This window comes from Capronia epimyces (assembly GCF_000585565.1).
Source record: "Capronia epimyces CBS 606.96 chromosome Unknown aczIQ-supercont1.10, whole genome shotgun sequence".
Classification (NCBI taxonomy): domain Eukaryota; kingdom Fungi; phylum Ascomycota; class Eurotiomycetes; order Chaetothyriales; family Herpotrichiellaceae; genus Capronia; species Capronia epimyces.
In genome coordinates this window covers 498408-512252 of record NW_006912913.1, presented here as the reverse complement: position 1 = coordinate 512252, position 13845 = coordinate 498408, and the positions used below count along the sequence as shown (strand labels likewise).

The 13845-nt window shown below is 52.6% G+C and overlaps 4 protein-coding genes across 4 annotated transcripts; 3 read left to right on the top strand and 1 right to left on the bottom strand.

Moving 5' to 3' along the window:
• Positions 1–686: 686 nt before the first annotated feature.
• Positions 687–2539, top strand: A1O3_09727 (uncharacterized protein; the record flags this gene model as incomplete). Its single annotated transcript, XM_007739821.1, has 4 exons — positions 687–1017; positions 1165–1251; positions 1327–1491; positions 1635–2539. The coding sequence occupies 4 exons, from the start codon at positions 687–689 to the stop codon at positions 2537–2539; spliced, it is 1488 nt and encodes a 495-aa protein (XP_007738011.1).
• A 547-nt stretch (positions 2540–3086) lies between these two features.
• A1O3_09726 (uncharacterized protein) lies at positions 3087–6344 on the bottom strand (the record flags this gene model as incomplete). The annotated part of the gene is made up of 1 exon (XM_007739820.1): positions 3087–6344. One exon carries the CDS (start codon positions 6342–6344, stop codon positions 3087–3089), a length of 3258 nt encoding a protein of 1085 aa, XP_007738010.1.
• Positions 6345–7474: 1130 nt separating this feature from the next.
• A1O3_09725 (uncharacterized protein) lies at positions 7475–8989 on the top strand (the record flags this gene model as incomplete). The annotated part of the gene is made up of 1 exon (XM_007739819.1): positions 7475–8989. One exon carries the CDS (start codon positions 7475–7477, stop codon positions 8987–8989), a length of 1515 nt encoding a protein of 504 aa, XP_007738009.1.
• A 3276-nt stretch (positions 8990–12265) lies between these two features.
• A1O3_09724 (uncharacterized protein) lies at positions 12266–13375 on the top strand (the record flags this gene model as incomplete). Its single annotated transcript, XM_007739818.1, has 1 exon — positions 12266–13375. The coding sequence occupies one exon, from the start codon at positions 12266–12268 to the stop codon at positions 13373–13375; it is 1110 nt and encodes a 369-aa protein (XP_007738008.1).
• Positions 13376–13845: the final 470 nt, after the last annotated feature.

The following is a 13845-nucleotide window of genomic DNA, read 5'->3' as shown; positions in this document are numbered from 1 at the left end:
CCTGGAGCACTGCCAGACACAAAAACGAAGACTGAAAGAGTCCCTGTGGGCAACGGGATTGTCTCCTGACCTGAACCACAAGGTTCATGGTTCACTAAAACAGAGCCTGGTTAAGGAGACCAGGGTCCTCAGGTAGGGGGTAAGAGACGGCCTTGTCTGGACGTCCTGTGTCTTGTCTGCACACTCGCCTGGTCCATGGCACAACGACGATGATGATGTCGTCAGGCACACCTTGCCACTGTTCCATGCCCCTGCCCATGCCCCTGTCAGCCTTGCGTGGAGTGGAGCGATACATGGATCACATATACCAACCCCATAAACAAGCCAGCCTTGCTCTCCTACCAAACTGGTTTCTGCTTTCTCCCACACCCACACACTCACTTTCATCCTCCGCGGCGGCCGCCCTTTTCTAACGAAGCAGCACCTCGCCAGCCCTCGCGTTGGGTCACGGGACCATGCTGCCGCCAAGCTCTGTCGGTGTTGTTGCAGTGCTTCGCGTCGCCATAAAGAGTCGCGCGCACATTCTCACGCGTGAATCTGAACTTGTCCCTCTACCACTCACTCACTCTTCTATCTTCGTCCGCGTTTCACCTTTCACCCAGTCATCCATCCCGTTTCCATCAATCACACTCGTTCCAAGAACACTCATTCCATCCCTTGATCAATCAATCAATTGATTCATCATCATGCTTCATCTCGCATTCTTCATCCACCTCGTGGTGGCCCTGTTTGCCCTCACTTCTGGCGCTACCGATCTGGCCACCATCACGGTGACAGAGACGGCCAGCCGACTTGGTTTTACTGTCCATCCTCTTTCTCTTACTGTCACTGCGACTGCGGGCACGTTCACTTCCAATGTCACCGACAACGTCGTCAGCCCGTCTGACTCTGTCGTGGCAACTCTCACTTCCAATTCCACCTCCCATTCGACCGTCTCTACTGGCTTTGGCTTGACTTCCATCGCAATTGCAACTGTGACTGTCGGTACCACGACTACAGTTACTGCAAACACTTCAGGTACGTGAATTTGAATTTGAATTTGAATTTGAACTGAATGTCAAATTTTCGCTTTCTTCAAGTTTGGTTTTGTTGTACATGTACTCAAAGACACAAAGACTACATTACATGTACTGCAACTAACTAACCTACTTTACTTGATCACAGTTGCAGTCGGCCTTTCCATTCCCACTGCCACTGGCACTGGAACCATCACTACTATGACGAGCACTGAATCCCTTACGACCACCATCGGTAAGCAAGATTGAAGCTGATTCCCATCTCTGATGTTCCCTAAAAATGAAAAAAACTGACTCATATCCTCCGCAGTTTTGGGTACCAATAATACCTCGACTGGTTCTGCAACCGTGATCAATACCAATCATACCTCGACTGGTCCTGCAACTGTGATCAATACCATTACCAATGCCTCAACCTCAACTGTGATTGTCACCAAGACATCCACTTCTGTTTCAGGTTCAAGCCATGCAACTGGTAAGTTTGAAGATACAATGGCAGACTTGCTCAGTCTCAGACTGGGTGTAGCCTGCGCCATATACACACACACACACACACACACACACACACATACATACACATACACACACAAGCTAACAAGACATGTCATCTCTTTACAGCCCCGTTCTCCATCCCGAGAATCTCCATCTCCATGCCTCCGGTAGCTCCTCCGTTTCCATTCACCAACAGCACAGCCACAATGACTGCGACTGCGACCACTACCGACAACTGCACCGACGCCGAGACCAGCACGAGCATGGGCATGAGCAGCATTGACATCACTCAACACTCACCATCACCATCCACGACAGTGGTGCGTACGGTGACAGTGATTCCTCGACCAGTCACGACTGTGGCGACGGTATCAATAATCATGGAATCGGCATCGAAGTCGGCATCTTCATCTGCATCTCCAGAGGCCACTGCGGCCACTGTCACCACTGTGGTGACGGTCGTGGCGAGCACCCCTACGACAACCAAGACGGTGACAGTGGTTGCCGTCACCACTGGCGCCACGGCCAGTGGCCAGCCCGTCCGCTCTGGTGCCGGCGCCTCCTTGCCTGCCAACATGTCGTCGACCTCCATTTCCACCTTGTTCACCACCGTTTCCACCACCGTCCAGTCCACCCTCACCATTGTCGTCACCGCTATAAATTCGACTCTGCAGACCACCGTGGCTACAGTGTCTACGGTGTCGACAATGTCTACGGAGAGTCCGTTGTTTGCCAACTCGACCATGCCATCCTTTGCCAACTCGACGACCACCATGCCATCCTTCTTCAACTCGACTACCATGCCATCCTTCTTCAATTTCTCTACCACCTCTACCTCCGCCTCCGACACAGACACCACTACCACCATCACAGTCACCGAGCCCGCTATCACCGGCCTCGCCAATCTCGCCACCTACACTCCCTCTCTCTCGCCCGCTCCGCTGTCTGCCCTCGCGACCGCCAATCGTCGACTTAAATCCAGTCTGGCGTCTATGGTGCTCGTGGCTCTCGCTGCCTGGGCTGTGCTTTGAAAGCCGACCACGACCAACTCCCGCGCTGTCATAGAGCTGTCATGAGAATGAATGGAGAACCAAGCAAGAATCAATGAGCTTTTTCACTTCGCAAATCAGGTTCAGAGATTCAGAATCCCATTCGGATTCAGAGATTCAGAATCAGAGCTTCAATCAGAGCTTCAATCACTCAACAATCGTCCACCTCCACATCCACCTCGCCAATCATTGACCATGACACCAAGGTCAAAGGCAGAAGGGCAAAAGGCAAAAGGCCTGACAAAGGAAAGAGGTTCAGAGGACATAGCTTTGACGTCGTGACACAATGTCCCGACACGTCCCGTCGCAAAGACGAAGGAAAATCAATGGGTTTTCATACCAATACTCTCGTCTTCGCTTCTGTTCTGTTCTGTTTTGTGCTGTGCTGTCTACCTCTACCTACCCTCTCTGCTCATTCCTTCTACCTCGCAATCCAATGTTTTATCCCCTGTCTCCGTCACCGTCACCGTCAACTAACATACTGCCTCCCTCTGTACTTGCTGCTCCCGAACTCCATCTTGAGCTCAGACTAATCCTGCTTGACCGGCTTCCCCTTCATCCCGCCCCCGTCCAAGCCATCCGGGGTTCCATCCGGGGTTCCATCCGGGGATCCCTCTTTTCCTATGTTTTCGATCTTCCGGATCAACCCTTCTCTTACCGCTTCATGTTCTCGTCCCAGCTGCACCTCAAAGTCCACCGTACTGCTGCGTAGATCGGTGCTTTTCATCTCCCCGCTGCTTTGTCTGCCATCTCGATGCTTTGCTTCATCCACTTGGTTCATTTGCTGCAAGTCCACATCACTCTTCAGCGCAGAGAGACTGCCAACACATTCTCGATACATGTTCGTCCAAGGCAGCGCACCTGTCGACGCCTGTGGCGGCCCTGGTGGACCTCCTACCTCACCACGGCGGTGATGTTCTTGACATGGAGAGTCCTGGCTACCGTCGTGCCCGGCAATGATTTCCAGCTCAGGATATTCGACACTGGCACTCATACTGATACTGCTTCTATGTCCATAGGTTTGTGTGTACGCTCGGAGATCAGAGCTGCTGCTTCGGTATGCCCTTTTCCACTTGTCAACCAGCCCGGTCCCAGTTTTCTTGGTCCGAGGACCCAAAAATCCCGGGGTGTTGATACTGCTTCGTAAAAGGTCCAGGCTTTTGCTTTTCCTCTTGTCCATTCTCACCTTTCTCCCAAAAGGTAGCCGTCTTCTAGATGGTGGCCTATGCAAGCCCAGGGTTAAAGCCGATCGGTTCCGGTTCCAAGAAGTCTGCTGAGCCCGTACATAGGATGGTGCGTTTTCATCAGAACATTCCAAAGCAAAGTCACGAACAGCAACACCCTCGCTTGCACCTGCTGGACCACATCTAGCCTCTCTTGAATAACTAGGAAACCGTCCCCACCGGCCCAAAAGATCCCTGAATGGAGTGCTGGTTCCGTGACCTGTCTCGCCTTGCGTCGAAAGTCCAAGTGTGGTGAACCTTTTGCCCAGATCCAAGAGACTCTTCTTTTTGCTGGCCTTTTTCTCTCCAGTTGCTCTTTTCACTTGCCCTCCTCCCTTCAACCCCAGACCGCTTCGTCGCATGTCAAGTCTTGGTGTTTGGCCTAGTTTGAGTGACTGGGGTTGAACTGCAGACATAGAGACCTGGACTTGCTGCAGACTTCTCTTGTCCGGAACATTGACCGATTCCGCCGTCACGGCTTCCTGATCAGACTTGGCAGTACTGTAACTGGACGCCGAGCTTCTTCGCCTACCATTGCGGTCGAATTTGGGGGCAGTAAGAAAGCCACCCAGCATCTCGTCCTGAGGCTTGTCAATTGCTTGCTTCAACGTTCGCCGCCACATGTCGGTAGTGGTTTCTGGATATCTACCTTCAGACCCACTAAAGCCATTCGCCCCTTGACTAGACTCCGTTCTTTGACGTCCATTGCCAGGTAGAAGATCGGAGCTGCCAAGTGACCGTCTCTTGGTTGACTGAGAGAATGGGTCAAACTCTGTCAAGCTCGAGTCCAGTTTCCTTGTCGCAGATATTGTGTCAGGGTCAATATCACTCATTCTTTCATCGTACACGTCACGGACCGCTTGGACACTGACTTCTGTGAGCTGTTCTCTTCTCGTGTCTTGGATTTGGTCGGTGCTGATCTCACTCAACGTCTCATAGTCATCCGTCGGACCTCGGTCACGCCTCGGGGCGGTGCCCACGGCTATGAGACTAAATTTGTTCCCCGTCGGCATGCTGGCGCTTCGCTGTCTTTGTGGGTGTAGCTTGAGCTGGCCATCATCATCGCCTTGTCGTCGCATTTGTGAGGATCTGCGACCGAACCAAACACCCTCCCCTGCAACCGAGACGTGGCCCATGCTACCACCGGAGGAACTGACGGGTAAGCTGATGGATTCTGATCTTCCGGCCACTGCAAGACTGTTCGGATTTCGCCTCGTGCTGCGTTGTCGACTTCTGTCTTCACTGACTTCACCATCACTCCAGTAGAATGACGAAGCGTCATCATGACCGACAAGTTTTGTTCCGGGATTAGAACTAGCTGAGACCACATTCCTCAATTGCGATTTAGACTTATCCGCAGCCATGACATCCTCAAAGAGGCGCCGAGTTCTGGGATCTGATGGTCGTTTGTTGTGCTCAGTTGCGACCCAGCCAGGGCGTCTTTCAGTCAACGACAGTCGACTGTCAGCCGGCCAGCCCTCTGTAAGCTCATTCTTAGCTTGTTCAATACTGGTGCGACTTGTCTCTGGTCTGGATCCAGACGCGTTGACGGAAGGACTTGCAAGTCGTTGGGATATCCTCATGTTGTAAAGATGTATCGAGCTTCGCTCAGAATTAGTGAGCGATGCCATATCTTTCCTCATGACACTTCCATCCCCTAGGACTGAGATCTCCATTGGGCTTTGATCAGCCATCTCCAGTTTTTGCGCAGTTTGGCCTTTGTCAACGGCATTCTCTTGGGATGATCTTCTCGAACAATCTATCGACTTGAGTTCGCCGAACTTTGAAATAAAGTTAATCAAACTCGGGTCCAGAGTTGCCAGGAGACTGTTTCGGGCATTTTCAGCATTAGACTCGAGGCTCTCCGTTCTTGCGGCTGCAACAGTAGTGCTCAATCTTCTCAACGCTTTCTCAAACTCTAGATCATTTCTCCGTTTTTGTGAGCTGGGCGATTCCTGTTGGTTCAGATTTCCACTCAAGCCATTAACATCTCCCAGTTTGATGGTCCCACTCGCCAGGCCGACACTGAGCCTCTGGAGGACTCTTGTAGGCGACTGATTGTCATCTTCCAGCACGATTTTGGTGAATAATGTCTTCGAAGGCGTCGAGAGCGATGACGGGCTTCTGTGCGTGTGCTGACCACCTGGGATTCCGTCAACGCTACTCTGCGATGTTGGGACGCCTTCAAGAGACGTCGGTCTACCGGCGGTTCTGACCAGGTCTTCCGCTGCCTGAGGACTCCGTATCGTTGTACCGTCACTCGCCTTTAACATGGCTGTCTGAATACTTTTGGCATCGCTGTCGTAGCCTCCTTCACTACCTCCTCTTGGCATCAGAAGCTCGAGCAGGCCAGTTGAGCGTTGGCTCAAAGCAGCTTCGGGATTTTCCACTCCCAAACGTTGAAGAGAGATCCCAGTCGAACTGTTTTTGCTCAGTTTGGACTTGGAGAGCTTTTGCCTTACATGGCTGCCTAACTGCTCCAATCGGCCGGGCTGTTTCCGTTCCTTTCCTGCCTGTCCAAATTGGAAGTCGACGTCAAGGGATTGCTGTCTTCTGGTAGGCATGGCTGAGGATTGCGATGCTGTTCGGTAGCCACGTACCGATGAGGAGGATCGAAATATCTGGCGTAACGCATCTGTATCCGCACCGTTGGATGGGGACTGGCCCATGGCATGAGGAACGGTGGAGGCAGGGAGCTGGACCGACAGAGCAGAAGCAGGGTGCTGAAGATTGCGGAGATCGGAGGGTGACGGTTCGTCAGGGGGACGAACGCCGAAGCAACATAGCAGGGGAGAAAACGTTTGCTTGAAAGCACGCATGCTGGAAGGCTCGACAAGTGAAATGGAGATGACGGAAATGGTATGAAAAGTGAAACAAATGTAGCCGGGTAAGCTCTGCGTCGGCACAACCTACTTGCTTGCATAGAAGGGAGCCCGCAGAGTCAATATAGATGAGCTGCACGACTCGGAGCATGATCAGGGCTCGTAAAAGGTTCTGTGGTGAGCAGAAGGAGATGGAAAGAGCGCAGGACGCAGGACGCAGCAACTGAGGGAAGGAGCATGATGCCATTCAGTTGCCAGTTGCCAGCTGCCATCCCTTCAAGACAAATAGAGAACAGAGGACTATCATCAACATATCCGAGAACAGAAGAGAAGCCTGCCATGTCAGTGCCTTCCTACCGATCCCAAAATATCGACGGACGAAGCTCGAGCTTTAACTTGCACTGAATTGAAGCAGTGAGCAGTGGGCAGTGAGCTGACACTCGGGCATCCCCCAGCTAACCACCACACTGCATCCAAGTGCACATTTGCTTCGCCTCCTAATCATACGTTAGACATGAGTTAGTGAACGAGGAACATGTTGCGATTCAGCAAGCCATCAGTGATCGCTTCGGAACGGGCTTGGTTGAGTTTGAACGAGGTGTGACAATTTCGTGTTTGCACTCTGCCGGAGCCATATACGGTGGGTGCTCGTTGTCACACATGTGCATTTCCTCCTTTTGCCCCAGGCGTTCGTTACTCTCCCCGTCATCTCGAGCAGAACTGAATATGGGATTTTACGCTCACTCCTTCTCCAGGAACGAGCTCTAGCTTGTGAGGCTATACACAGCCTCACCCTCTCAACCACCTCCGGAACAACTGCCATTTAGAGTCGTCTGTCTTCAGAGGTCAGGCAACTCATCTCTCCTGCGAGAATGGCAGGTCCGTCCATCCTAGATGTGGAAGTAGAGGAACTAGGCTCTGATGGCCGCCCAAGAGCCGTCTTCAAATGGGATTCCATGACTGGGAGACTTCAAATGTCCATTCTTCCCTCGATAACCATGCCCAAAACGGGCACGTCGCTACTGCACAAGTGTATGGGCCCATTCCTACCAGCCGGATATCCTTCGACCGTTACACCAGACTATACACCATATCAGATATATGATTCATTGCAGGCGTTTGCTTCCACCATCGCAGGCCTTCTAGCATCAAGAGCGGTGTTTGTGGGAATGGGCGTGGGGTCGGAGGATGCCTCCCTTGTCACCACCATGTTGTTATACATCGCCCAAGAGACTATTGGTCGGGTTGCCACCATCTTGTTTGCCCACCAATTTTCGCAGCGAATCGAGGCGGAAGTCAAGTTCTATCGGTTCTTTGCCGATATCGTCAACGACACCGCCTTCGTCCTCGACTGCCTGAGCCCTGCTATGCCAACCCTGGGTCGTGTGGTCACTCTATGTGTTAGCAACGCCTGCCGAGCGGTTTGTGGCGTTGCCGGTGGGAGTAGTAAGGCCATTTTAAGTGCCCACTTTGCTAAAGCCGGCAACATAGGAGAGCTCAATGCCAAAGATGGCAGCCAGGAGACTGTGGTGAGCTTGGTGGGCATGTGGGTGGGAGGCTTCGTCGTCAGCAGAGTCCACGGCACAGCTGCGACTTGGAGATGCCTGATTCCTCTACTGGCATTTCATCTGTGGGCAAACTGGAAAGCCGTTAGGAGCGTGCGCCTCAGCTCTCTCAATACTGACCGGGCCTTGATCTTCTTCCGCGGGATACTCGATGGTCAACTCAAAGGCTTGGATCAAGTCGGAGAGGAGGAGATTATCTTGGGCTGGAGTAATGAATCCAGTGGTCTCCACGGTCTTTATCCCTGCCGTTTCCGAGTCGGGGTTGGTCTAAAGAACTTGGTAATGACCATGAATAATCGAGCCAGCCACCAGTCGCAGGTTTCAGGCGACTTGGTTCAATTGTTCCGAATTTTCCACGAGGAAGAATACGTGCTCTGGTTTGACATCGAAACAAGGGAAGGGATAATCCTGCTGAAAGACACGGCCACAGGCACTACACAGGCCCGGAGTCTCTGTCATATGCTTCGATGTTGCATCAAGATCCAAGCACCCACCAACCCCCCTGTTGACGCTGAAGACGTGGAACAGGACGACAGAGGGCCAAGGAGCAGACGCATTACTCTAGCCAGGGAGCCTGGTGAAAAATTGCACATGGTCCAGGAAATAATGGATGCCACAGAGCATCAATCGAACGTCTCCAACGGCCGTCAACGCAGCATCCAGTTGCTCAAAGACACCCTTTACGAAAACCGTGAGCAGTGGAGCAGGATACGTGATCAAGCCGAACAAGCTGGTTGGGATCTTGATCTTACCAATTTGGTGAAAGGACACGCCACGCGCATTCGATTGAACGCCCCCCTGCAAGACAAAAAGGTCAAATAACGTAAGCGAATCCATTCCTTCCGCACATGCTGGGGAGGATAGGATTTCAGCGCCGGAATGTGTTGTCCGCGGTTCTGGATGCATGAATGGTCGCAGACATGGTGGAGAAATTACAACGTGATTGCAACCTTGGTGGAAGCACATTTCGGAGTTCACGTGTTTCTGTCATGGCATTTGTTCGATGTAGCAGAGCAATCTGATCGTCCCGCGCACCGCGACGTTCAGTAACTCGTCGGCAGGACTGGGCAGCAAGGAAACATTTTCAGATTTGACATCCGGGCCGAAGCCTCTCCCGGGTCCCGTGGACACGACGTGGCCAAAGGTTCAGTTGCATACGCCGATACGGGCAAACGGAGTGACCAGGGTAGATTGCCAATCTGGGCAACATTCCAGAAGGCTCAAAGAATGCGTCTCGGATCTTCCATTGGTGGGCAAGATTTCTGTCACAATTTCCTTGGTGGCGAAAGGACCGCGGAGCTGAGCGTCAAGTTGGCAATGTGGCGTTTTGGGCACCTGGCACTGCTTGTTCAGGTGGCTGATTACTATAATGAGCATTGAAATCAGCCGCTCAGTTTGATGACAATCGTATTGATCAAAGCGCGAATCGCATGGCTCCGCCAGCGAGCGCAGTCAGGCGCCTGCTCAGGATTCATTCACAAGTGACAAGTGACAAGTGCCAGTGCCACAAGTGTATGGTGACAGGGGGGTGTTTGAGCACCATCTCAATGCCGTTACCATTGCATGCCGAGGGTGACCACGTTGTAGCTGACACGATAAATTTCCCGCTGACGACAATTCTTCAATGATGGCGAATGAAAATTAAAATTCTTCATTGTCATATGTACTCCGTAAATCCTACCACAAACGGCGGGGACGCAGGGCGTGACAGGAATTCAATTAGGCAGGTCAAGGAGATACTAGGTCCGCGGCGGCGGGCCACAGAGGTCGGACTCGGAATAAGCTCTCGCATGGGCTGCGCGTTTCAGAAATCGAGCAGCGGCAGAGGACGGGTGTGAAATAGCTCTGTGGGCATTAGTGGCGAGCATCTCGAAATCTTATTGAGCGACAAGATGAAGGAAGGGCGTGTCGCTGATCTTGTAGTACGTAGTAGGTATGTACTCCGTACTCCGTAGGCCTGTCCAGTGTCAGCGCACAAGTACCGGTACCTCTTACTGTGCTCCGTTAGGGACCATCGGCGTAGGCGAGTGGAGATTTTTGTGCGGGTGCGTGACCATGGGACCGACGCGGTCTCTAGTCCCAATTCCTGATGTGGTGATGGACGGTGCTGGTGGTGGTGAGTTGTACAGAGCATGTGTTTGCAGTGCAGAGGCGGCAGCCTGGAAGTACCTGTTCCCTATTATTCTGACTTCCACAAACGAGGCGAAAATGAGCGCACGGCCAGAGTTTCTGGAAGACACGTAGAAGCCAGAGCAGCGCCAGCTAGAAAGCGTAGAAGGCGTGGTGGAAGCACTGGAGAACTACTAGAAGCCTGGGCTAGAAGACTGTTAGGCGGAGATCGGCTGCCTGGAGGAGAGATTCGTCACTGGCTGGGGTGCCCAGCCGGGTGCCTGATGGATGGCATGACGAAAGGTGGTTGATTCGTCTCCTCGGGGGCTGAGATGCCAGGTCCTTCCTTAGGGATACTCCCCCAAACGACTACCCCTTCCCACAAGCTCGTTCATCTCTCACTCGAGATAGAAGTCTTCTCTGCCTGGTGCTGCTTCTACCAGCATATCTAGGAGAATGCGATGCATCTAGCTAGATACAGAGGACTCCGTACATGTTCTATACATCTGGTATGGGCTGCGATCTGACTTTGCATTAATGCCACTAGCACCCTCCGATTCTCCTCTTTTCAGCACTGAATCTGATCAGCATCATCGGTGGCCCCCCTAACGCCGCCAGCAGCCAATCTTGGTCCCGGCGCCCCCATTAGCTTGGTCCCTAGCCATGCTTTGGGCAAAGGCTTCTAGGGCTAACGCCCAACGTTGCACTGCGAAGTTTGCTCATACTGCTGCCTTGCCGAACCATTTCCTGCCCTGTGCGTGGTTTGTGGTGCTAGTAACTAGTCAAGCGGTTTCTCTTGTGCCTGCGCCAGCGCCCTGATCACTGATGCGCATGCGCCTTTCCTCTTCCACCCTCCACCCATTGCACGCACCATTTCCTCTTCAACGCACACAAGCAAGCAACGACATAGAGGACATGGGCGTCTTGGGATCGATGCTTGTGATCTGCGTCTCAAACCCCCTGTAGCACCAACGGCCGGAGCATAAACACTAACTCCTTCCTTCAAAACCAGCCCCAGTCTCTATTTACCACACTTACCGCTACGACCTGCACTCTCCACACCCCTACTACTACTGCTGCTACCATTGCGACTCTTTGCCTCCATCTACGGAGTACCTGCCAAACACTTCCTGGCCGACAACTGAGAATATGACTCTTACCTAAACACTCTCGATACTCTCCTACAACGTTACCACCACCTCTCCACTTCTGGGACTCTGCCTGGTCACCAGCCTCCACCAGATCCCGACAAGTCTTCTTCCGTCATGACTGGGCTCAGGCCTTGGTCTCACTACTAAGCCTTACGGCCACAACGCCTTGGATCTTCAAGAGGCGGTTCCTCCAGCTCCTCAATAGTCCTCCGATCCAAACCACCAGAAGTCGATGCCTGTTCGGAAACTGGACTGCGGCCATTTGCTCATTGCCTCACATTCGCTTCTTTCAATATCCAGCAGACGATTGACAAGCCACAGCTGTGACTGCTCTTAGACCAGTTTTGTTGTCAAGTGCTCATGTGCATCTGAACCGATTCCACATCTGTCATTGACATCAACCACGCTTTGGACGGCTTCTGGAGCGAGTATCGAACGGGCACACGACATCTGTCTGCACCTGGATCCTACCGACGTCGTACCTTTCCCGAATCCAGATCGTCCCTCGCACCTCTAACTGTGCTTGAACGTGGCTTGCGACCGAATTTTTCGTTGCACAACATCCTTCCGTGACACAAGAACGAAGCTTGATCGCAGCAAGAGTCTCGGATACATACCTCGGAATACACCCCATCACGCACTGTTCCGGACGCGCAGTTGCGTCAGTTGATTGCTAAAGAGAAGCAAAAGAAGGCCGTCATCCCTTGGAAAGGCAGCATTACGGCCCAACATCACAGCGCCGTTCCTACACATTAGCCAGCCAACAGGCTGAGAATACATTTTTCCCTTGAGCTTCGGCCACTATACAAAGGTCAATTGAGGGCGAAAGTTCAGCGCAATGATTCAAAAGAAATCAACCAAAATAGTTTGGCCATACACACCTGAACCTTCGCCCCATCTGGCACCCTCCGTCTACTCGTTGGAAGAGGTTCCGGAAGACTGTCAAATGCCTGGCGGCGAAGTTCCCCGGGCTCGGCCCATCAGTATGGGGGTTCGGAGAGAGGGTATCATATCCCCCGCGAGACCGACGCTGGAGGATGTCCTTGCGAACAAAGCACCATCACCTTACACACTCGCTGCCTTCACCGCTTTTCTTTCACAACAGCATTGCTTAGAAACCCTCGAATTCACCACAGAAGCCAAAAAGTATGCCGACAAGTACGATGAAGCATCAGCCAGCCTCGCAGGGATGCCGATCACTGTGGACACGCAGGAGGGTTGGGAGCTGATTCAGGATTGGACTCGCATCCTCGATGTTTACGTCAAGCCTGGGGCCCCACGAGAAATCAATCTACCGGCGGAGGAGCGAGACGACCTGGTCCATCAACCGTACGAGGTGAGACCACCACAACCCGAAGCACTGGATGCCGCTGTGAAGCGCATGCATGACTTGATGTCCGAGTCCATTTTTATTCCCTTCTGCAACAGCCTCCAACAATTACCCTACGCCCAAACATACGACACTTTGTCGGATTATGCCAATCTCGCTGATCTGGATCCGCCACGGTTGACCTACGACGAGCGAGGCATGCACCGAGCTCGACGACGACGGTCGCCACCGAATACCTCGGCCGTCTCGTTTGAGTCTTCCCGAATACCTACATCACAACACCGACCAACCCCGTCCTCGTCATTATCCTCGGCGTTGGGCCGCCAGAGTGGGACACGATTAACCCACCGCATCTCCCCCTCGTCGGCGGTGTCGGAAAGTGCGTTGACTGACAGTAGTGGCGGACCAGAGAGCCCTCCAGCTGGGGAATTTGATTCTGTCATGACTCCTCCAACAACACCTCCCACCAGCGACGCTGGAATGGGCGTTCCGAGCCAGGTCAGTGGAGTGGCTTCGCTCCACGCGGCCAAAACCCATCGAAGCGAAAGTGGTGGGTGGAAGAAGGCTATGAAACTATTTGGAGGAAGCAAGAAGAAGACAGGGAGTTTCGACGGATAACACGAGGGGGGTTTTAGGAATCAGCAGATGATGATCATTTTCACAGCATGGAAGAAGTTTTCTTCGTTTGAGTCATGGCGATTTACGGGCATCAAGCATGACACAGGCGTCACTTGGAAATGGGAAAAGCCGGCAGCATTTTTTGGTCATGGACTGTCGGATTGAAATCAGGATTCACGATACGGCTACGAGATATGAATGGGCATGCGGCGTTGGGTGGCTTTGCTGTTCTAATTGTGAGCAGCCTTCTTTTTTCAGTCTCTGGGGGCCCTGGGACATCTGTATGGGTTTCTGCCCATGCCTTCAAATTCTTTTTCGAGGGTAGACGAGGGTCAGAGTAGGTTGAGAGGATTGAAATGTTCAAGCAGGGGCCAAGTCATGATAGGACCACCTTGCGATGTAGTCCATAAACAGCGCAGGATGATATGCGCTTTGCGGCTACTGTCCAGACCACCAGGGCCCATGAGTTT